This window comes from Ptiloglossa arizonensis, chromosome 1, assembly GCF_051014685.1.
Source record: "Ptiloglossa arizonensis isolate GNS036 chromosome 1, iyPtiAriz1_principal, whole genome shotgun sequence".
Taxonomy (NCBI): Eukaryota; Metazoa; Arthropoda; class Insecta; order Hymenoptera; family Colletidae; genus Ptiloglossa; species Ptiloglossa arizonensis.
The window spans coordinates 20,073,947-20,099,648 of NC_135048.1; the positions used below are offsets into that span (position 1 = coordinate 20,073,947).

Below are 25,702 nucleotides of genomic sequence, written 5' to 3' on the forward strand. Positions count from 1 at the left end.
AGTGACACTCGTGTGGTACCTGTACAGTACCGTGTACGTGTTGTGTGTGGTATTGAATGGTATTTTCGAGTTTCGTTCGAAACGTGTGTTATTTTTGTGGGACACGTCCCTCGCAAATACCGCATACGATCGCGTAACAGTGTCGGTTGTATTCAAGCGAGAAGATAAATTGATTCAAGAAACGGTTGACGGATTTCAAACAATGGGAATATTTACCTTTTTCGTATCGAGAACATCGTTGTTGGTGGTCGTAGAGATAGACGACATCGATGTTGGAGTAGCCGTCGTTACGGTGAAGTACGCCATCATTGTCATTGTCGTCATCGTCGCAGGAAACAGGACCAAGAGCCAAGATTTGCCCATCCCGCGTCCTGCTCATTTGTACTTGGAAACAAATACATTCTCGTCAATTTAATCACTATCGTTCCTCGGAACAGTTTGCAGAGTCCCGTTCACCGGTGCGACATATTTACAATTTCCCACTTATTGTTGGCGATCGATACGATTTAAAGACGCGTTGTTTCGCATGTTAACCGTGCGTTAATTCTATGTGTATATTCGGAGATTGTTTCAACGAAACAATAGATACCGTAATTACTAACGAACACGTTCGAACTAGGGGAGAACATGGATACCGTTCCGCAATCAAAACGATAAGTGAGCTAAAATTGGAGTTCGTATAGCAATTTCGAAGCAACGGTTACCTATATTAATGTTTTCGAAATGTTGTCCAAGTTGTAACGAGACGCAACTATTTTCAGTTTCGAGAATTCCTGGTAACAAATTCTCGGTACACGCGTTCCTCGATATTAGAAGCGAGTAACGATTGCACCAGTTTCGAACGAACCGTTTTCACGAACTCTTTTTACAAATATAATATCGAATAATTGAAGTCGACGATATTCTCTCGTGCTTCGCGATCGTCTTTCGCGTTTCGCGTTGAATTTTTCGCTCGAAACGATGCAATTTTGTTATTATTGCTCGGTGTTATTTCTCGAAAATATTATTATCGCGATACAGCACGACAATTTAGCGTAGCTCCCCACGGTGGGTGGTGAACCTTCTCCTGGAGGGGCATTCCCATAGAACGATCGTTCCAGTTAAGGTTTCCAAGAAGGTTAATCTTAAGCTTTACAGCCCCCTGTGGATTCGTGCAAAAATTGCGACACAAGCACTCTCTAACGCAGGTTTTAATACAAGTATGTACGTGGTTACTTAACGGTATTAAAAGTTCCATCTCACGTTTGAACCAACCTTTTTCTTTCGCATTCAAGTGGTGCCGAGTTTGAGCCCCGGGTCCATGGGGCGTTCATCCACTCCCTCTAATATCCTCGACATTCTGCACGATGGTTCTTTTACCTTCCCTTGATTATCTGCCACTTTCAGCGATCATTCATCGTGAAGAAATAGTCCTGTTGAAACGAAAAGGAAAAGTTTTTTTTTTTTTTTATGGGTTATTACGGGAGGCGAGCCACTTAAGGTGACCAACTCGAACGACTTTCGAACTATATAAAATATTGTTGCACGTAGCAATTGTATATTTCTAGATTTTGTTTCGTTTCTTGTTTCATTTTTCAGAGAAATGTCAAAATTGCTTTCAACGTGAATGCAATCGGATCGTACCAATTTTTTTTTTTTTTTGCGATGAAATTTGAAAGAATATTGAATTTCGAGTGCAAATTTATTTCAATGGCGTATCACGCTTCGAAATTATACGGTTCCATTTCCGTTGAAACATTTTTACCGGTACTTTTTATTTAATAACAACGTTGACGATTCTATGAATTCCTAACTTTGTAACGTACATTTTGCAGAATAATTAAAAACGTTTTATTCAGTTTTTCGTAAAGGAATATACGTTTTATTAACGTTGTTCAGTTTTTATCGAAAGGCGTTATTGTTGTAAATAGAAATATCTCTACTAAGACCGGTATCGACTTATCGGTTAATTTTATCAGTCAATGATACTTTTATCGAATTTTTAAAACATTATATCTGTGTTCAAATTTTCCAATAACACTTATGTATAAGTACGTTACTTTCTCCGTATAATTGTTCTAAAAAAAATATTACACTTATGACGCGAATATGTGAATAATTTTATCACAATGTTTAGTAACGAAAATTAGCGAATATTCTATTCGATTAATAATTTTAACAATCCAAGGGCATCATTTTCTAAATTTAGTAAATGTTCGGTGAGTTGTAGTCGGTAGAGCAATTAACGGAAACTTTATTCCATCAGTTTACAGAGTTAAAACGAAGAGGGAATTCACAGCAGCGCGATTACGGTGCAGTACGAATCACAGAGGGACTCTCAAAAGATCCAATCACGGACTACTTTATTTAAAATAATAACTCAGTTTTAGAACAGTAGTGAAATATTATAGTTTCGTTTGCCTTATAGGAGCAACGTTGATGTCACGGAGTCGTTTCAAAGTGGGATAAACTTAGCAGAATAACAAAAGAAACTTAAGTACTAAAAATTTATAAGAGGTGCATATATACATCGCAGTCGAAAATCACACTTTCCTGTCCGACTTCGAAAATGTAAATTAAGATAGAAACGCAATTTTCTAAAGTAATCTTATTGCTCTGTTTCGTTATAGATACTTTGAGTTATTAGTTTAGAGTAAAATTTACATATATGCAAATGCATATAAGGGAAACTCGGATAATTTCCTACTACGGTTAACACCGTGATAGTTTGAATAAAACTGATTCATTGTATAATACGACCATACGTGGAGGAATAATTTGGTATAATTTCGTGATATTCCATGTCGAATCGGATACTTTTTCGAACAATTCTGATTTTACCGAAACTTGGGTACGTTGGACATTTTAAAAAATATTTAATAATATCTTGGAGGATTTTTCAAATTATTGAACATTCTTGATTTTACAGTTGTTTCAAGAATACCACTAATTCATTTCTGATAAATTATTTGCGATTTCGTGGAACTGCTACGCAATAAGCTACGCTATCGTTGAGGTTAGGTTTTATTTTACTTCTTGCGAACTTTCCTAATAACGCGCAATATTTATAAAATAGACATTTTCTCTGTAATTTAGAGAATTAACGAGTGTCAATTTAAATCGTTCTTATTCTTGATTTGCGGTAACACCTCGTTAAAAGTACAAGGATCTCAACGAGGTTATTCGTCGTTTCTGTCCGAATTATTTTCTTGTCAACATCAAGAACGAGATTATTTATTTTTGCTCTTTCCAAGTAAACGACACACGATGTGTATTTTCCAGGAATGGGATGACACGCTTTCTATTTATATAAAAAAATTCTAAACATGCGATAGGGAACGGGACACAACACGATTTCATAGTACGCTTGGTCACGGTCAGGATTCCTGAGGGCAACGAAAGTAGTTCGAGGTCCTATGTCGAGGAATGTTCATCAAATAGACCTTTATCGTGAGAACCTTGCCAACCCATTGATTGCGAACGAAACATGCGAAACGCCCGAAGTCAAAGAAGATATAAATATAAAATGGTGGTAATTACTCCAAAAAGTTATTCCATTACAGAGAAGATAACCTCGTTACTGGTGGTAGGAATTTTAAATATAATTCTGGTCACTCTTACAGATCCTACGTTGCAAATAAATAACAGAAATCATCATCCTTTCGAAACACCAGAGATTCCCAAGTGCGAGATAAAAGTTTGTTTCTAACGATTCTTGAGGACTGAAGGAAATGTGACCTTTTCAATGATACTGGATCTCCCACACTTTAGAGATCATCGTCGGTGAGAAAATACGAACACAATCTGGCTTCCATTCGAAGTTGAAATCTACTCGTTAATTGCAGCACTAGTGTTTTTTCTTTTTTTTAGCCAGAAAATAGACTACGCGCGATCACTTAGGGTCTATCGATCGGTTATTCGTTGATCGATTTGTCAGTAATCGTTCAGCTGGTTTTTGGAAACAACTATATCGTCAGTTTTGAGAAGTAACAGACTTGGTCGGTCACACGTCGGTATCGGTCACCGAATTGTTGAAATCTTGCGTTCGGTGTTTGCGATACTATCGCTAGAAGCATGCCAGTTGGACGTAGATTCTGTGCACAAGAAAAGTGTTAAACTAACATCGAACGACGTGTTCGTTAAATGTTTTGTTTCGGTTGCTCGATGGTGCGAGAGATGTTACGTTGATGCACACTTCCGTCTGGTCTTTTCCCTCTCTGGTCTTCTCGCACACCTTCGTGGTTCCTTGTTTTTATACATTTTACTCACAGCTTCCAAGAAACCCACGATGCGACTCGTTTGGGATTTTGACGACTCCGGTTGAGAACCACTGCCGACACCCATAGCGTAGAATATAAACAAGTTAAAGACGTTATTCGTATCGAGAAAGTGACAACGATCGAGAAATCGGTGATTGGAACGTTGAACCGTCTCCTCGGATTGGCAATAAAAATCCGAGCCACGGTAAAAGAACGAGTACCGTGTCACGAGTGTGGGGTACGTCAACCGTTATCAAGGGCGAGCCAGTACGAGGCTAGAAGTGCACATGGTTGGTAGAAACGTGGAAATTTTGCGAGAATAAAGCAATTTCTAGTGTCTGCGTCCCGTGGTTCGTTAGTTGAGCGATGCATGGATAAGGTGCCCCTAATAATTAACCCGTTCCAAACCTTCGTATAGTCAACCTGACCTAAAGACCTCTCCGCGGAAGACCTTAACGTCTTATCGTTGCCTCGTTGGAGTTCACTATTGCCGTACAAGTGCATAAAATCAGTCCACTTTCCCATTATTCGGAGCTGTCCTTCGAATCTAATGGGTACTGTCATCCTTGTGGAGTGGACGAGTCGAACAATGCGACTGTACAGAAACGTTCCGATTCTTTCGATCGAGTATCTCGTTAACAATCGTCGAGAGTACGGTATCTCGTGGCTACCTGTAAGATTTCTATCTATGCGTGTAACTGACCTCTCTAATCGCTACCTTCGATGATGATTGCACGATCGATAGTTTAAGAGCCGGTAGGAAAATCTAAAGCTCGAACGTTCGAAATAATGGCTCGTTATCGGGACTTATGATATTTTTTAGGAACGGAGGTCGCATCGTTCGCACAAGGACAGCTCTACAGCGCACTAGGGACGATCGATGCAGCAACCGGCACAACCAGCTACCCCCAGATCGTACTTCCCTGCCCCTCCTCCTCTGTCTCTCTTCCCTTGGTCATGGCATCTCTGTATCTTCGTTGCACATCGTGCTACTTTCCCTCGATTTTCATCCCGCCGCCCTACTCTACCTATTTTTCTTTTGCCCTTTTCTATCTTCCCCCCGTGCATCCTTCCTCCTCCCGTGCACGTTAACCGCTTTAAATTACAAACGTTTCGCAGCGAGGCCGGCAGCTTTACCCACCCGAAACGTTTCTGCTAATTTTGATCTAACGAAAAATGTCGGTTACAGAAGTAGCACGGCACGAAGGGCTCGAACGGTAGCAGCGGTTTCTATTTAATTAGACGGAGGAAATTTCAAGCTCAGTTTCCGTTCCTTTTTTCACGGAATATCGCAGCTTCTCGTCCTTGAAGCCGACGTTCGAAAGATTCTCGCGACACGTTTACGCGAAGTTATTCGATGTCGCAGACGATTGTGACGATTTTAAGTATTTAAATCGCTGTATTGGGTTTACGTGTCCTCGCCAGTATCGCGACGCACATCTGAACGTATACACGGTCAGCGCAACGAATAGCGAATTCGTTGGACCGTGGTTGTTCGAAAATAATAAATCTTCCATTTCCTTCCGATGGTATCGATTCCTTTCCACCCTCGATAGTCAGTTTATGTAGCAATGGATGATCCATTATGGATGCGATGGGTGAAGAGCCTCGTTTCTAGAAATAAACACGCTACATTCGCTCGTACTAAATATTTTCTATTTCTCGCAGTTACGTATCGAACGTATTTGTAGGCTACAAACAAGACATATCAACTATTGTTTTAATTTTATTTAAGAATATTGTTTCTTGATCGCTAGTCGCGAATTTCTCGGGGACAGCTACTCTGGCGCCCTCTTTTACTTCCCACCGACCACGTGGGTTAGTTTTACGAGAATCGTTTCCCAAATGTAATCGTTACGATCATTTCTGCTTTCGAGAAACGAATTTTATTCAGGATTCAAGCACAGAGATTATTCACAGCAAGTTAAGTCCAAACGTAACCTCGTTTGGATTATTATCAATTGTGTAAAACAAATCATTTTTTAACTACGAATACAATTGTATTTAAACTCATTCTCATCGAAGTACAAAACTTCATTTCGCATGAATTCTCCCCCCGTTCGTGTTTCTCGTCGTAGAGTATACACGAGACTGAATCCGAGTCGGAAATAAATATCGCTACCTACCCCGCTTTCGAGCGACGTAACGGTTCATTTTAGCGACATTTATTTTGATAAAGAAAACGCTAGTATTCTCTACGTCGAAACATTTTGTTACGTACACTTTTTACTTCAATATCGTGTCTACCGCTATATTTATCGTTCACCGATTAGCATAATATTGAACCACGAATTTCAAATTTTTTCAAATTCATCAGCTGTTGTATAAATTTGGCCGTGCCTCTTAATTGGTGAATAAAACGACCAAGAGGAGGGAGCAATTTTGTGGCCACCTCGTTCGTCGAATTTCACACCACTCAATTGTTTTCTGTAAAAAATATCGTGCACGAGAAACCGACTGCATAAAAAAAAAAAAAAAAAAAACGAGAAAAACAAGGGGGAGAAGATCGTAGCATCGTGTGCTGGAACGAACCCAGAAACGATTGCGTCGGCACAAATAGTCATCGCTTTGAGCATTTTTCATGGTGTAACAATCGTTGTCATCACCTTTTATGACCTTCAATGACCTTTCATTGGACAATACGATCCCCGTTACTCGAAGACAGACACGACGTTCAGAGAAAATAATTTTTTTACAATAAGACACTTACTTTTCCGTTCATTCCGTATCTTAGGTAAAGTAACAAAAATATTAACAACAGAAACAAGGAAGTATTCTTATCCTTGTATGTTTGCAATCCCATCGCGTTTCGATTACTTCACTCTCTTGATTGGGTTTGAAACTTTCATCTTGTTTACCGTCTACCCCGCCCCTCCCCCAAATCCACAATATTTTCTTTTCTTTACGAGTTCTCGAATACTTATTGTTTCATTATTTATATCGAATAACTCGATTTACAAACAATTGAGAATAATAATAAATTTCTTAATTTAAAGTTCTTTATGTTAATTATCAACGTGCTTGCGTTTCAATTTGTAACTTTTCCCCTTCGTTTTCATCGTAGCAAAATGTTTCTACGTATCGATTCGAATACTTTCTCCTCGATTAACCTTATCGTTTCTTTCCATTAAGCGTAGCTAATCAAACGTATACACATCTAATACGGTACGAAAAACCAAAGTAAACAAAGAAAGTACACACGTAGGGGACCAACGAAATATTGATAAAACGAGAAAAACAATTCTTGTGAACTCTTCTAGAGTTTCTTAATCGTTGTGTTTCTTCTTCTATACGCTTCTAATTTCAATCGAAACAATTCAGTATCCACGGGTCGACTCGTCGAATTTTCCTGTATTCGAACAGTATTTGAACATTACTCGAATATTATCCGTTCGCGACTAAACGTGTTCGAGTGAACTTCACTTTCGTCGAAAGCATCGAGAGAAACATTTGTATTTCGGTAAAGAGAAACAAATATATTTACATCTCTCGGTTGTGAACGGTTTCGAAATATTTCACACCCAATTGTAATGTAAAAACATGTAAAACGCGGGAGAGAAACGAGCCTACCTCGGTATAAGAATCGTTCGTTTCACTTATCGCAACAGTTTGTTCGTATGCGTGGCTCGATAATCGATCGACAAGATGTTTCATTTAAATACACCGGCCAATATCGGCGTTTACTTGTTGCGTTCGAATATCCCTGAAATGTTCGAATATCAAATTATTCAAATGGTCTCATTCCCAATTTCGATCTCGTCGCGTGCGGAAAACGCTTAAAGGCGTTTGGCGTGTGTGCTTAACAAATACGGCTGCGTGATTTCCGCCCAGGACGCATGGCCTGCATTCGAAATAGGACCCGGGCCGGTTAATTCCGTCGAAAATGTCGCTTGTTTCTATGCGCGGCTTCGCTCGCAGCCTCGTCGCTTCTATGTTTCGATCCTTTGTGTTCTCAGCTTCTGCGTATTTTCATACGCACCTTTTCTGCTCTAATAATTCCATATCGTGTCTCAAGCACTTCTTTATCTAGCTTTCCCTGGGGTCTTCTTGCACCATTTTCCTCTCAGCCTACTGCATTTCGCTCACGCTTCCTGTTGTCTCGCTACTCGATTTAACCCATTTTCTTTTTCTGTGATATTTCATGCGACGAACGCATTTTCTTCCCTCGGTGGCATGTAATGCCATTTTCTCGACCCTTTTCGCTATTCCCTCGCTTCTTAGATTGTAGATCTTCCCTTCCCTTCGCTACTTTGCTCCCTCAATTTCCGGCTTCCTTATTTCCACCGCCTTTCGACGTTACACAGTCAAATTTTCAACCAGTTACGCGAATTTGTACATCCTCGCGAACGAAAACACTATTAGAAATTCGTTCGGGACGATATCACCACGGAGTCTACATTTTTCGATCCAATTTGTAGCTCGCGCTATCGAGTCTACGCGAACAATTATCTCGAGTGTTGAATAAGCCGACAGATGATTAAACGTATACTATTAAGTCGGACATACTGCATATGTATTACGAGAACAGCACGATCAATATGTCAATAGTATTCAATTGCTCCAATAAGCCAACAGGAGCTCAGTCGCCTTCGTAAATTACAGTATACTATTAACACAGTTCTTATTATAAATATATTAATATTTAATGTCGTGTATTGCGTTTAATTTCAGATTCGATTCGATGTTTAATAAATATATCAATATTGTGGAAAGATGAGAACAAAATTATTAATTACGAGCTAAGTCGCGCGGCATTGTGTGCAAAAATAAACGGGATTTTGTTCCCGTTTACCTTAACAGGTTACTAAATACAGTGAGGGTCGGTATCTCGGTTATTATCGATTTTATCGAAAATTTGTACAGAGTAGAAGGGCTTCCAAATTTAATTTTCGATAACTTCGGTTATGTACATTTTTGATGTCAAAGCAACGATAAACAAGATAGCGTGCACGGTTGTTGTTTTTTCTTTTTTACGGTCTCCACAAATCTTTCAACGTGCAGAAATTGCACGATGCCGTGTAGCCTGTATTTTAAGTTAGACTACTTTATGGACACGTTCCAAATTTCATCGCGATCCCTCTGGCCATTTTCCCCTAACGCGACAACAAACGGACAGTTTTATTTAGATAGGTACAGTTATAATTATAACATACCAAGTATTCGTTGCAAGATAGTTTCACGATCCTTCCACGTATACTACCTTGATCAAAAAGTTTTAGGACTTTATTCATAAAATCAAAAATACAAATTTATTCGTCCAAATCGATATGGTCCCCTTCAAAGTAGTCCCCATTGACTGCAATGCACTTGCGCCAGCGCTTGATCCAATCCTCGAAACACCGCTGGTACTCAATTTTCGGTATGTCCATCAGAGCCGTCTTCGATTTTGTCATGACCTCCTCTCGGGTACTGTAACGCGTTCCGCGAAGCGGTTTTTTAATTCGGTTGAACAGAAAAAAGTCGCAGGGAGCCAGATCTGGTGAATTTGAAGGCTGCTGGATAGTGTTCGTGTTGTTTTTCGTCAAAAACTCGCGGATAAGGATCGCATTCTGCGCCGGTGCGTTATCGTGGTGCAAAATCCACGAGTTGTTTGCCCACAAATCTGGCCTTTTTTGACGAATTCACTAACCAAAACGTCTTGAACGGATCCATAAGCAATGTTCAAGTCCTCTGCCAGCTCTCTGATGGTCAATTTGCGGTTTACGGACAACATTTCTTGAATTTTATCGATGTTTTCATCGGTTTTCGACGTTGTCGGCCTGCCACTGCGTTTGTCATCCTCGACCGACTCACGACCACTTCTGAAGCGTTCGTGCCATCGAAAAACATTTGATCTCGAAAGAGTATCGTTGCCGAAACACTTCTCCAACATATCCAAGGTCTGCGGACCGTTAAATCCGTTTTTTACACAAAATTTAATGCAAACTCGTTGATGCTCAAATGATGCCATTTTCAAAATCGAAGACACGAACAAAGGAGATGTGCTCAGTACAACGTAACTTTTACAAATATCAAGCTATGATGCTGAAATTGGAAGGAAGTGTTAATGACAGATATGGTAACCTAACAAAAAAAAAAGAAGAAACAATCGGGTGATTGACAGCGACACACGGGGGACAGTCCTAGAACTTTTTGATCGAGGTAGTAATTGATTATTCGTCTACGTATCGTTAACGTACGTACCTTCTCTTTTTTTACCAGAATTAATAACAAAACTATATTGGTCAAGTATTGTACAATAGGACGCCATGCTCGAATAAACGTACCGCGCACGCGCAGACTGTGTACGCACGATTCGAAAGCTGAACGGATAAAATCAGGTAATACGGGTTTAATATTGCTTGTAAGTAGTTCCCCGAAGATGCACAGGTAAAACAATTAAATTTCTTAAACTTTAAAATTAACAAATCGATCGTCTTCGAAAGCTAAATTGTCAACGACGTACAGATTCATTTATTGTGAATATAAATGTAACAAATTTCGTTTAAAACGAGGAACAGATATTGAAATTGAGAATTAAGAAGTATCGAATTCTAGAATTTATATTAAATTTTCGCCCTTCGAGTAAAGATGTACAACGAACGTCACTTTTCCTTCCTAATTTTATACCGAAACGATAAATATGTACGTTGCACGACGACTGTGCTCCAAACTTGAGTGTATACATTCGTAATATTCGATCGCATTGTATGTTCGACCGTGAGTTTGCAGAATTTATCGAATCGTAGTATGATTCTGGCACGAAGCAAATATATACGGAAAAAAAAATCAGTTTACCAAGGTCCAGTTGTCAATCGATGACGACCTTACGCGACTTTCTTACGTTCGACTTGTGCGAAATGCGCGCACAAACCGCAGCGCATACATACATACATACATACATACATACATACATACATACATACATATACATATATATATATATATATATATATATTACATAATATATAAATATAGTATAGTAACGGGAGACAAGGTGAGGGAAGCGTTTTGCTCCCGGGAGCGACTCCGCGAACCTAATTGGCCGAGACTTTAACGATGTTTTGTGAGAAAACGGTTCATTCGCGGAACATAGTTCCTTCTTGACTTTACGACCTCTTGACGAGAGGAATACACGTTGAAATAACAGAATTTGATTTCGAATATCCGGATCGAAATAAATTTTACGAGCGGCGTTTTTCCAAACAAATCTTCGCCGATACGAACGTTCGGGCTCGTCTTCGAAATCGTTGAAAATTTCACCCACGTCGTACGCTGTACGCGTTAATGACGTGCACGATGATCGGGTGAGTAAAAGAAACGTAGAAACCGGTGAACCCCTAGGTGGCGCAAATTGAGCGCCACCGAGTAATACGGCTACTTGTACTGCCTTCCTCAATTAGGTTACGATTAAGCGAAACGTGGCCTAGTCACGCGAATTTACCGGTGGACACGAATACTATACAGTGACACGCTGCTACGCGAGATATAAACTGATTATTACCGCGTACTTGGTGACCCGAAGAGCGTCGCTCGTTTCACTTCTCTCTTGGTGATACCGAGCTGTGCTGAAAAATGTTATCTACGAAAAGTATGTGCTTTGCTCGGTGCATTCGATCCCCGTAAGTATTCCAAGATTGAAAAGTCGAGGTACCTTTTCGATAAAAAAAAAAGAAAAAAAATAATAAAAAAATAAAAAATGTGATCGATACAGGTTTCGTATCGCGTCGAGATGTGTTCTCTTCTTTGGAGCGTTGATTCGTGGATAGTATTCCACGGAAGGTTGAAAAAGTACAGAACAGAAATAAGAATGAAATTCGTGTAAATGAAAAGTCGTTTCGTTTGTACGTTGACAAGTTCGACGAAATTGTCACATCGCGACGATGCATTAAATAACGACGAGATGGAGCACTCTGAGAATAGTTTCGAATGCTGACGAGCCGGATATTCGAACCTTTTACAAGTATCTCGAGAAACGGGGAACAATGTTTACAAACAGACGCGAATCTAAGTGAGATAGATTCGTACCCTACATAGGTACTTCGAGAAACAAAAGCGTTATATACTTCCAAGTAGTATCCAACCCTAATGGAGTGAGTCTGAAACTTTTATGAGTATCTTGAGTGAAACTTCACGCGTTACGTATTGCGTGGCGATGAAACGAATGAATATCGAGCACGATTCGAGTATTATTTCCAAGAGTTTCGATTTTTCCAAACATCGAAACATTTATCGGTACATCTTCGAATGCCGCAGGTACTTCTGGGGTTTGAATGCAACTGGTACAGATCGAGTGCTTTGCGAGTGTAACGAACGAAACGTTGCTTTTCTTAAGAATAGTGTATCGTTGCGAGTATACGTAGTTATTCGTGAAACGAATCTTGGGTATTCGAATCGACTCGGATTCCGAGTATCTATTGAACTCGATCCCATTCCTAGTAAAAACATAATAGCTTCGCAACGTGGCTCCTTTTATCCTAGTAACCCCATTCCCATAACGAAGACACCATTATGCGATATGTCAAAACGCAATAGCTTCGTTGCAACACACCTCTCGCTACTTTCATCCCCCTCTACGTGGCTCGACATAGTTCTGATTTCATTTTTTGTTTCGCCCCACGTTGAATCGGGATCGATATAGTTGCACCGATTAAATTAATACAGAAATACCGACTAGCATCGAATCGACCGATTGTACCTTGGTCCATAATTATTTGAAATTTAATTCCTGTAGAAAAAAGTATATCGATCACTTTATTCGATAGAATTTTAATTAAATTTATATCTTCGGAAGGAAATTCTGTTTTTGTAGCGTTCACTGTATTATAAATATCAATTAAATACTTATTCGCGATTGATTCGTTTCCACGTTCGCATAAAAGAATTTAACAATCGCGTTGTTCGACGAATTGGGTAAACAATTTTCATTGATTCGTATCGATGATTTGAGAAAATTGTTTATAAAAAATATTTATAATTAAAATCCATTAACCCTTTTCCGTTTCAATTACTTTCCCAGTGGGGAAGATACGTCGCGTTGGAGGCGACTCCGGAGTGGAAAAGGCAAATTAACGAATAGTGCCGCGTAATACGTTATATTCTAAATTAATTGAAAACGGTGAAAAGCCAGAGACCGTATTGGACAGTGCCGTAAAAATGTCATCAACGAACAGTGTCGTTCCCATTTTAGGAGACGAAACGACATCTGTTTGTCAAATTCGCGGAATCGGCTCCCTTGTGTTTGTAACGTGTCCGGATTCTCTCGTTGCGCTAATTCGATTTAACGCAAAGCGTTAACATTGCGCAGCGTTCGAGCACACGGGGTAATGCGCTGCGTTCCATAAAGTTCTGACACGTTTAACGCAGAAAACAGGGTCCTGATCGCAGCAGGATGGCTGTCGTTCTTTTACCGTTGAATCCGTCGCATAACTACTGAACTAGCATATTACAAATTGACGCCCAACATGGGGTCGGCGTTCACAGACCGGGTTGACATCGATTCGCAACGCATAGCGTTACAAATTAACGTACAACGTGCACACCAGCGCTACGCGAATATATAGTATCCTGGAATGTATATTTCTTTACACAACGCGATACCGGGTATAAATTAAGTTCTTCAAGTTCGTCGTTTCCTCTTCAACTTCATTTTCATTCAAGATGTTGCACAAGATTTACATTTTTCTTTATAAAATTTATAATCGACGTCACGCTCTGTAAAGAAATATACATCCCGGGACACTGTGTACCCACGGAATGCTGATGTACACGTTGCACGGTTTTAATTGTGTTGACGCTTCTCGTGGAAATAGTAATACTTGAATAATCAAATATTCGAATAATAATATTCAAATATTGAAATATTCAAATAACGATATTCAAATACTCAAATGTTCGAATAATAATGTAAATTCGAATCAATATTTAAATATTGAAATATTCAAATAACGATATTCAAATACTCAAATATTCGAATAATGATATTCAAATACTCAAATATTCAAAGAACGATATACAAATACTCAACTATTCGAATAATAATATAAATTCGAATCAATATTTAAATATTGAAATATTCAAATAACGATATTCAAATACTCAAATATTCGAATAATGATATTCAAATACTCAAATATTCAAATAACGATATACAAATACTCAACTATTCGAATAATAATATAAATTCGAATCAATATTTAAATATTGAAATATTCAAATAACGATATTCAAATACTCAAATATTCGAATAATGATATTTCAATACTCAAATATTCAAACAACGATATACAAATACTCAAATATTCGAATGATAATATTTAAATATTCAAATATTCAAATGACGATATTCAAATATTCAAATATTCGAATAATAATATTTAAATACTCAAATATTCAAATAACGATATCTAAATACTCGAATATTCGAATATTCGAAGTGTATTCACGGTATTCGAATACATATCTATTATTTGAATATAACATTATTATACAGATGCGGAAAATTTTTAATGGAAAATATGATTTTATTAAAGTCTTATTCGTCTCAACAGACATTGTGTCCCTTGTGTAACCGATCGCTTAGAATTCTTGTTAATCGTTAATAGAACAGCGAAGAGGTGATAAAATTTCATTAAAACATTGAACTTGTAGGACTTCACTTACAATTAGTCGGATGATAGAAAATGTCTCATCGAATGTTAAAAACGAAACCCTAAAAATACCGCGGAGAAAACCATGGTTGAACAAAGTCAAAGAAATTGGAGAAGTAGAACTCACAGCAGATGGTACAGATGAAGCCGTTAGAACATTGCAGAGAATACTACCCGGATGCGAGGATTCTGACAAAGCTGACGTAACGAAGCGGTTTGGGTTTGATAAAATTGATAACAATTTCACCCACTCGTACGACGATGGTACTTTACTGTACGCTAATTGAACGAAATCGGTGAGTATCAATTCGTTAGTATTTTAATTTCCATTTGTAATAATTTTATAAATCTTACGTTGAAACTACACACCGTTATTGTTCGTACTAAATTTTTGTAATAATTAATCTTTCTTTCGATAAAGAATCTTTCGACGAAAAAATAGATCTTCCATAACGATACACAGAGTCCATTTACGTAGGTAATTCGTTGTAAAATTTGTTGCGTAGGTCGTATGCTACGCGAGTCGAATTGTGAAAGTACAATGTGTTGTAGGAAGAAAGAAAGGTCACGAGTTTGAAAAGTTAATAAAGTTCAGCGAATCCGTAGGTATTCCTTTATAAAACGAAAAATCGAAGAGAAGGAAATTTCATTCAATACCTAAATATGTCCTGTAAAATGTGATAGAATTATCTCTTTGCCCGGATCAGACACGTAGCCAGGCCGAGAAACAATTTTCAAATTCCGAGAAGTCTTCCGAGTGTACGGTAACCGTGAGTTTCAGTGAAAAGTAATTTTCTTGAAGAACCGTCAAGCGTTACATTTCTCAGTGCTTTTCATTCGGGGCACAGTACAGATGGATCTAATATACTATACAACTGACATGTAAATATGTGTTACGTATGTTATTATACTTTTCAGGTTTTATACTCTATGTAAAAGAGAGTGATTAAATGCATTCACTGGAAACTTCTTCGTTAATAACTTCAACGAATACGTTCCACTTTTATAATCGGTAATAATCCATTGAGAATTTCTCACCCATGGCAATGATACAAATTTCGAATAAGCTTTACAAATTGTAGCCTTCGATTGATTTAAATGAGAGGTTGTTTCGGAAACGACGAAGCAAACAGTACAATTGTACACATATGTAAAGATTAAAAATATTATTTAAACGTTACAAGGATTTTTGTTACCGACACAATGAGGCATTTTAACGAACAGACGAGAAGTTAAATTTCCAAAAATTTACTCATCAAGTTTTCCATTATTATTTATTGTTACCCGCCGCGACTATTTCTACGTCGTTTTCATTTTCACATTTTCACAGCCTTATCGATTTCCCGAGCAATCGATTACACGCATCCCTAATTGTGTTTATCGTAATTAATTCGGTGCGCGATAGCGTGACAAGATAATTTTTATTACCATCCCAGGAAAGGGCACAGCTGACAAACGAAAATCTTTGTCGAATTTCATTTTCCACGGGGAAAAATCACTACAACCGAAAAAGTAATTATTTCTTGAACAAATAAGAAATAAGTTTTGCCTTTATCGTCAATTTAGCGGAACTTACAATTACGTTACTTTACGTAATTTCCGGTTAAATGTAATTTCTAATGATTTTGTAGTATCGTATGCTTTTTTTAATACCTTAATTTTCATGCATTTAAAAACAATCGAAAAGAAGATTAACACTATTTCCATTTCTAGTATATAGGATACAATACCGAAATCTTTCACTTATAAAAAAAAAACCTCGAACGTAATTAGATATTAATATGTTTTCAACGTGCAGAATGAAATTTAAATTTAGATTAACAATTTATATGTATCTACGTAAAAAATATTTTACCTTTAAATTATTCCTTGCATTGTTAAAATTTCAGAGACACTATTTTACATGGTGTTAGAATTCGAATCTTTCGTTTCTCCGTACAAAATTACGGAATACGTTATACCAGTTATAATGATAACAAGATGTCGTATAAACGTATGTTGAAAAATATTTTCCATCCGATTTATAGTCTTTTAAAGTCACTCGTTAGAACAAGTGTTTGAAGTGGACTTCGTAAGCGAGGAAATCATCTTGAACTTAATCGATACTATCGTTCTTATCATTCCTGGCTATCTAATTATGATTGTTTACATTTCACTGTTATATACGAGTAATATACAATATCTACAAGCTCGACAGACTTTTCTCACTAGCGTACAACTTTCAAGGTCTGTACCTCTATGACATTTGTTTATGAATTATTTAAAAAAAATCATTTTCCGTCAATTCTGACGTACTTTCGTTCTTGAAAAATCGTAAATATATTTGTCAAGAAATATATTTAACAAGAATTAGTATAAAATTATACCATTACGGTGTGTCTTGTTATCGAAGTATCAAAGTTTAAATTTGATCGTGTTTGTATGACGTCAGAAAGAATTACCAACTGGTATACAAAATCTGTGTTACGATGTTTCGCATTTTGCGTGAATCATAGGGACAGTTTATGCATATGAACAATTTTCGTGACCAATGAGTTTAAAGAAATCCTGGCTGTTCAAAGGCAAGCTGGGATGAAATAGCGTCGACAGCCAGCTATTAAGGTCAACAACGGATTTCAGGAAAAATCGATAGACCGGATAGAACGACCCTCGATGGATATCGGCCTGTTGACAATCAAGGGCTGCATACAAGAACCGGGTAAGCCTTTTTTTAAAATTCTGTTCATTATCTTCATCTAAGGCCATGGAACACAAAGAAGAACCGAATGTCTGTTGTCGTTCTTACGCAGTGTTCAATTTTGTTTCTAGCATTCGGTTACTGTTTCTTAAATCTTCGTCTGTCTCTTTCTTTCGTGAGTTATACTCGGGCCTGGGACTATTTGAACATTGTACAGGTATTCGACTATTACCAATAAATTTGGAATATTTGAGTATTTAAATATCGTTATTCGAATATTTGAGTATTTCTATATCACTGTTCGAACATTTGGGTATTTGAGTATCATTGTTCGAGTATCTGGGTATTTGAATACAATTATTCGAATATTCGAGTATTTATCTATCGTTGTTCGAACGTTTGAGTATTTGACTATCATTATTCGAATATTTGAGTATTGTACGGAGAAGAAATTTAACGTAATACAATTGTATGGAAAATCAAATGTTTGTAATAAAATTTCATACACGTGTAGATTAAAATAGATAGTTTCGTACGATGAAAGATATTTAATAAAATTACGTACCCGTCTTCGTACAAACGTCCCCGAATTGTCATTTATTTTTCAACGCGTACACCGACGTAAGAAAATTCTCAACTCTTAAACTTTCAACGCCAAACTCAGTTCCTAGATTTTGTCGGATAAACCTTGCTCGTGGGTTCACCAACAAAGCTAAAACGAAACGTCAGTTTCTGTAAATACACTGCTGCCTATCTAACTGTCGCTGACTCGGAACCGTGGGAGGCAGGAGTTCTAGGAATCGACCGCTGTTATTTATCTCTGTCTCGCTCGCATCTGAGTACGTCGAGGACGAAAGTAGAAAACAGTGAGGGCAAGTGAGATAAAGTTAAATGCAATTTATTAGCAGTGGAGTGATCGTCGATCGCGAGTCGTAGATAATGCAGAGTCGAGATCCGTGAGAGTAATTCAAGGTAGTAGTGGAGATCGCTACGACAGTTAGAGAGACAGAAACCGTGCCAATTAGAAAGACACCGATCTAACGTGAAGCCGAGCGTCAAGGAAACCCCTTAATTTTTTTACGTAAAATTGTACGATATTTGATCCAAGTGGGCCGAGTATAGTCGAATAAATAATAATTAGTCGCAACACTGCGAAAATTGAGAACAATCGAGTTTTCCAATCGAGAAATCGGTGACCGTAAAAACTTCGTTTCATCGATCCAATCGGCTTATTTCTCCATTTTAACGTAGAAATTTTTTCAACGGCTCGCAAAAGACAAAATATTGGAATAGAAACAAACAATATTTGAAAGCATTCGGCGATTAAAGAGGATTTCAACTCTTTCTCCCGCCACACTAAAATTACAAGGATTAGTCGCTTTGTTGCATTAAATCCGAGCTTAATCCTGCGCGTGAATAGGATTCAATTACGCGGATCACCTGGTTTCTAAACTTTTCACACAACGATTCTGTGTTTTAAACAATCTTCTCGCCGTTCACCGATCGTTTCACCGAATAAAACGTTCGAAATATTTCTTGCATATACTTGTCCGCGGCGTAGCGGATAAAATGTAAAAATTGAGGTTAGGTTTAGCAACACGGTCTCCGTTGCACAATTTATCTTCGTATGTTTCATTTCTCGCCACGAACAAATGTTTACCCGGTGTGCAAGGTGCTGCGAACATTGTGTACCGAAGATGTTGAATAAAAAAATAAAGTGAAAATAAATGTATCAATGGTATTTTAGTATTTTCAGACCAAACGATGTCGCTATGTTCCATCGAACGAAAATAAAGAAAAGCGTTGTACAAATGTATGCCCGTAACCGTTGTATTAATTTTTTAAAGAATAACAAAATACGAAGAAAACGACGATAGCCTAGCTCTTATTTTTAGTACAGGTCAGAGTAAAACTAGATCGTCGATATTTTCTGTCTAATCAGATTTTGCGAGTTGTGTACACCACTTCGTATCGTCGAAGGCGATCAACGTAATTTCCATTAATCAGTTACTATTAATATTCCGTTTCAAGCTGTTGGTCATTCTTGTCAGTACCAGACCGCCATCGTTGAAAAATTCAATTTATTACCCTACGAGCTTCGCGTCCATTGTGTCCTTTCGTTTCAGCGAATGCAACATTAATCGTTTTCATTAGCATTTTGTACGGTAATTCCCGTTTTCAAGTGACAAAATCGAAATCACCGAGTCGCTTGTAAAAGGGTCAGGTAGCAATTTCTACGTCGAATTGGGACACGAATTTGTTAACAATACGGGAACATAATCGTGGAGGAGGAAACACGATTCCGCTACTTCGATCCATTGCGAAGAAGTTGCGTCTTGAATGCGGGGTGAGTAGCGGTTTTGATATCGGTAACGCATAATCGTAAACGGTGAAGGGACGAAGGGATTCTGTTGCTCGAATCCGGTGTAGAAACATAAAAATTGGGAGATCGCTGTATCGATAAAAAGTTGAAAAAGGTCGGTGGCTCGTTCGAATTTTGGTCAAGTGCGTACAAGATTTACGACGAGGGTGCACGACAGACATCGATTTAACCCGGCAACTGCTGGACGATCTTTAAGCGGAGCAAGTACTGTGACACTTTTGCAATCTTACCCCGTCATAAATCTTGCACAAAGGTAACCGAAACCTTGTGCCTTTCTTCGTGCCATTGACCAACCTCTCTTCTTCCTCGATTAACAGGAATAATAATATCCCTTTAAAGTCGAGCGAAACTTTGAACAGTTTCAATTATTTCCATAGCGAAAACAAAGGAGCTGGAAAAATATTTCTTGCGTCTGTTTAACGTTGCATCGAGATTATAATCGAGCGGGGTGTTAACGAAACACAATTTTTGTCGATTAAAGCGGTTCGACGAGGAAATAAAAAATCGTAAAATCAACTATCGAATACGTTCAAATTGTTATCGAGCTGAATTTAGCTATGTATTTAAATCTACAAGGGCGATGAGGACTATCCATGCGAAATATTCACCCATATTGAACGTATATGGAAAAGTGCGTATCGCTCGATGCGAAATTACACCGCATAAAAGATTTTTTCTACCGTAGTCGAAAGTTAAACGTTTATACGATTGTTTGACAAAGGTATCTAAAATCGGAAAGCTGGTGCTGCGACTAATTTCATTAAAAATCGTTACAACGCGGTAATTCCCACTTTCGAGTCGAAAAATAGAGATTTTCCGATTCGTTCCAATGAAATACACCGAGAGCGAGAGAGACAGAGCAACAGCGAACGAGTCTCGCATTAAAGGACGCATTCGTATCAGTTGCAGTGTCTTACTCTTCGTTGTGTCTTTATATTAGCAATAGTTTATTCAGAATTTTCCGATCAAAATAAATCCAAACCTTACATAAAGACACACGTGTTTGAGAAATGTTTAAACTCATCGATCGATCGATAATTCTGTCGCGAAGGTGCTAAATGTAGAAATTTCATCTATGGATAAAATTCAAAAATTAAACTTTCAATATTTTTTCGGTACGTCTTCGCAAGAATATTATAAATAAGTTGGCAAGAGTATTCCAATGAAAACGAGACCGAACGCGGATCGGTTCGGATTATTTTTAAGGATATTTTATTGAAATTATTTCTGAAGAACATTCGAGCAGGTATAATTAAAAACAGTTCGAATACGGTCGTGTTTGGACTCGTTTTCATCGCGGAAAGCTCACCGATCCATCGATAATACTCTCACGGAGATATAATAACGAATATATGAAAGTTTTAATTTTGATTATAGAACGAAATTGGATCTCGTGAGCGACAAAGCTCGCTGTCGCCTGCGGGCGTCGCGCTGCACGAGTCGACGGCTGACTCGCGTTGAATAAACATAACAGTGGGGAAGATTCCGTCACTTGAACCCAGTGTAGAATTTGTCACTTGAAAGCGGGTATTACCGTGTCGTGTAAAAAGCTGCAGCGATGTTCAAATTGCCGGAAAAGAATTTTGTCGTTATCCCTAATATGTAGTTCCCGAGAAAATAGCTCGTGAAGCTTTACGTGTGCTCGCACGGAATGTGGAAATATAGCAAACAATCGAAATAAATAACTCGCATAGCTTATAACTCAGGTATTTTTCGTCGATCGAGAGGTATCCTTTCGATTCGTTCCAACTTCAACGGTATTATTCGTACGGTCGATCTGTCGCGTGATCCGAAACAAAAATATGAAAATGAAGCTCGATTTTTTTTTTTCTCGTAAAAAGGAAACGAACAACGAATTCTCTTAGGCGCGACGAGCAATTCTTATAATTTATCGGCTACGTAATTATATAAACGTTCAAAAGAACGTAGACGTTAAACGCGAGAAAGAATCTTAACGCAAGTGTTCGATCGTTAAGAATAAATAAACGATTTGAGAATAATTCGCTCGTTGAAAGTTTAATTGTTCAAAAAAAGAAATCAATCGGTAATTACTCGATCGTTCCGATCTTGCACGCGTACGCGATCTTCTACCGTTTTTCGTCAAATTATTCGATCGAGTATTGAACAATTCTTACATCTTTTCAAAAAAATCGCCTCAATGGTATACGTAGTCACACAATGGACAAAATCGAGGACGAGTTCCTGTTCGTTCCGGGTTCGTTCTCGCTAGGTTTCGAACCGATTCGCGAGGTAGTTTCGGTTGACATCGAAACGATGAAATTCAAATTGCAAAAGTTCAAACGTTCCACTTTCGAGGGCCCCGCTTAAAAATCAATATTTCTTATCGGTTCCTCGATCGAGCGGGACGGTGAAACCATTTCCGGGCCGCTTGAGATTTTCCGAAAGTTCCGAAATCCGAATCGTTCGTCCAGGGACCCGTAAAACTGGATGTTCGCTCGACGCGTAGTATCGTTCGTCAAGTTGTCGCGATCCATCCCCACCACCAGCGACCGGAACTATTTCTCACGCGAGACAGATAACACCGGTCAATTTCTGGAACGGGTATAGTTAGGAGCTCGCTGGAGTGCTCCTGCGAGGAACGTGGCTCCTATTGGACGGACTGTTTATTGCACGGTCACACGCCGAGACGAGGAACGTAAAGCTTGCCTCGTAATACGTCCCAGGTTCGTTATTACGATTTTCTAGCGGTGCGAGCAACACGGTATCGGACTTGGTTCGATCGATCGAACACCGCCAAGAGGATCGCCGAGAGCTTCCAAGCGTTTAAGAAATTTGTTTCGGATACACGGGTAAATTAATATCGTCGATTCGATTAATTAACATCGATCGAATAACCGTCCCACGAACCCTATCGTCGGGTACGGAAGTTTGTTAAAGTCGCACGGTGCTTTTATTATTATTTTTTTCTTCGCGCGGAGGGTCGTATTATCGTCCTCGACGAATTCCCCGGGTGGAGAGATCGTACCTCGACCACGGGAGCAAATTGTAATTAACCGAAGCGTTGATCGCGTCGCGTCGGAAAGTATCGCGAAACGACCGCGCAGATCGGAGGGATACTTTCGAAGAGAAAGACGAAAAATCGGTCGAGAATCATTATCGATCCTTTGGACCACGATCGACGTTCGGACGCTCGATCGAACGGTCGATACCGTGCGGCGAACGCCCATGGGCGTTCAACGCGTACGCGTATCGGATACCCGAGGAGATCTTCCGCACAGTGGGTATCCGTTTCGTTTCTCGACGCTCGAAGCGTCGAAAACGTCGCACGACGAAACGTCTATTCGTCGATCGTTCGCGAAAGTATCGCGAACGTTCGCGCAACGAATGAACCGTCGAAAGCGGTCCGGTGTGGTCGTTGAATCGCGTTCGTTCTTCTCGAAATTGAAAGCAACCCTTCGAGTTCCACGGTTTTTACGATCGTTGTAAATTTCAACGTTACCACCGTCCCCCAGATACTCGTACTGTTTAACCACCTGTCCAATTAAGGAACGAACGAAATGGAAATGTAACGTTCTCCCGAGCTCTCGTCGAGTCTCTCGCCCCCGCGTCGTGTTCCCGTGAAATTAGTTCTCCGGCGTATTAAGGTCCTCGAGAGTGAACAATTAGGCGGTTCCGGAAATTTTTCCCCTCCTTGGACCGCGGGATCAAAAACTCGCGACTCGACGGGTCCGCTCGATCATTCTCGTTGCTCTCGTCGGGGATTCCCGTCGCGGTCACGGGAACTCGTGGATTTTCGTCGTTCGATCTCGCGGTTCACCCGTCCCTCATATATATATATATATATATGTATATATATACATATATAGATATATATATCCACGCAGAATCGGCGAAATAACGATCACACGGTACGGAATCGAACGACGAACGGAACGCGTGAAATTTACCAACGATCGGTGGTAGCCCAGGTACCGCGGAAAACTTGACACGGGGAGAACGTGTTGCGCGGAGGATAAAATTGCGCGGTTAGCAACACCCGCCGTACGGTTAACGGGAACCGAGTTGACGGTTTACCCGTTTATCGTTGCACCGTAAAACGCGTGCGATACGGTTCCGTTTCGTTGCACCGAAGATTCGCGCGATGCACCAACCGGGGGTTACCATCGATCATCGAGGTGGTGGACGTTGTACGGGAGAACGATCGCTCGTACGCGTTAAATATCCCTACCGATGGAGGGTTTATCGACTCGTTGACAAATCTGTAAACACTGTTCGTCGATCCGTTACTCTCGCAGGCTCGATTCGAAACTCTCCCCCAAGCCCCGTCCCCTACCCACCCTCCCTCCCCTGGGTCCCGGGTGCTCGAATCTTTCGATCCCGTGGCAACCCGCATCTGCTGCTAACCCGACGACTCGGCGATCACTCGAATACGCGTGAAATTCCCGATTAATTCACCGTCTCCGTAACCAGGGTGGCGATTACACGAGTAGTAACTCGCAGCAACGTTCAACGATCTCCCGAGATTGTTCGCGGCGGGGTTATAAAACACTCGCGACGAACTTACGTGAGACAGGCCTGGCCCTCACCCGACAGGGTAGTAGGTATCTCGTCCAGGTTACCCGGACGGACAGGTGCACCGCGATCGAGGTGTCACTGGCACTTGTACGCTCGCCGATACACGCACAGGGTGACAGTCGGGCAATCGTCCGTGTGTTTCGAGGGTCGTGTTTCGCGTACCGTGAGAAACGAACCAGCGAACGACGAGAAGAAGGAGGAGGAGAAGGACGACGACGACGACGACGAGGACGACGACGACGACGAGGACGACGAGGAGGAGAAGGAAATCGCGTTCTCCCGCGGCTGCGACGAACGAAGGCTCGTTCGTGACTGCTTAAAGACCAGTCGGTTGTGCAGCTGGGAGCGGGGCGTGCGCCCTCCGCAAAATCAAACTTTGCCTCCACTCGAGGAAATCCACCACGGATACAGGCGCAGCGCCGCGTCGTGCCGCGCCGCGCCGAGACGAGCCGAGCCGAGCCGCGTCGCGCCGACCCGAGCGACTCGCGCGCGTAACCGTTTGCCTCCTCGGCGGTCGAGCCTACGGCTCGATGTGCTTTTCTTTGCCGTTTCTCTCATGGACCCGTCCATCCGCGGCCGCTCGTCCAAACGGAACTGGGACGCGATCATTGCGATTTCGATGTGTCCGCGCGCGCCGCGATGGATGACTCGAAACGCGGCGAGCGAAAATACTCCCGCTTCGGGCTTCCTTGGGTTTTATTAATTTTTTTCCCTTTTCCTTTTCTTTTTTTTTTCTTTTTCTTTTTCGAAGGGCGGAGAAGATCGAAACGACGAGTCGAGGGTCGAGAGGTCCTCCGGGTCGTGGAATTTGATTTTGGGGATGGAATGTATTTATGGGTTGGGAAAAAGGCAGTTGGGGAAGATTAGGTATTTTTCAGGAGGAGAAGTTGTGATTGTTGGGAACGGAATAATTTTAATGTTATGTAATACGGTAGGTGGGTACGGGTCCTAGGAATGCACAGAGGCAACAATTCTTGAAATAGACGATCGAAAATCACTAAGTACAGGTGAAACAACAAACCTGTTGTTTTCTGTTTTTGCGATGCAAATAGTACGAATGTGAAGAGATTCTCCGGGTCGTGGAATTTGATTTTGGGGATGGAAAGTATTCGTGGGTTGGGAAAAAGGCATTTGAGGGAGATTAGGTATTTTTCAGGAGAATAAGTTGCGATCGGAATAATTTTAATGTTATGTAACACGGTAGGTGGATACGGGTCCTAGGAATGCACAGAGCCACGAA

At 40.0% G+C, this 25,702-nt stretch overlaps 1 protein-coding gene across 3 annotated transcripts in view; it reads right to left on the reverse strand.

Annotated features, from left to right (window-relative positions):
- Positions 1-24,756, reverse strand: part of LOC143143886 (putative G-protein coupled receptor CG31760) — a 49,142-nt gene extending 24,386 nt beyond the window's left edge. For all 3 annotated transcript variants that reach the window (XM_076305757.1, XM_076305749.1, XM_076305740.1), the window contains exons 1-3: positions 24,452-24,756; positions 1,255-1,412; positions 217-384 (exon numbers count right to left, since the gene is read on the reverse strand). In XM_076305757.1, coding sequence (XP_076161872.1) covers positions 217-363 — 147 coding nt within the window. In that variant the 5' untranslated portion in view covers positions 364-384; positions 1,255-1,412; positions 24,452-24,756. The remainder of the gene's footprint in view (positions 1-216; positions 385-1,254; positions 1,413-24,451) is intronic.
- Between the last annotated feature and the right edge of the window lie 946 nt (positions 24,757-25,702).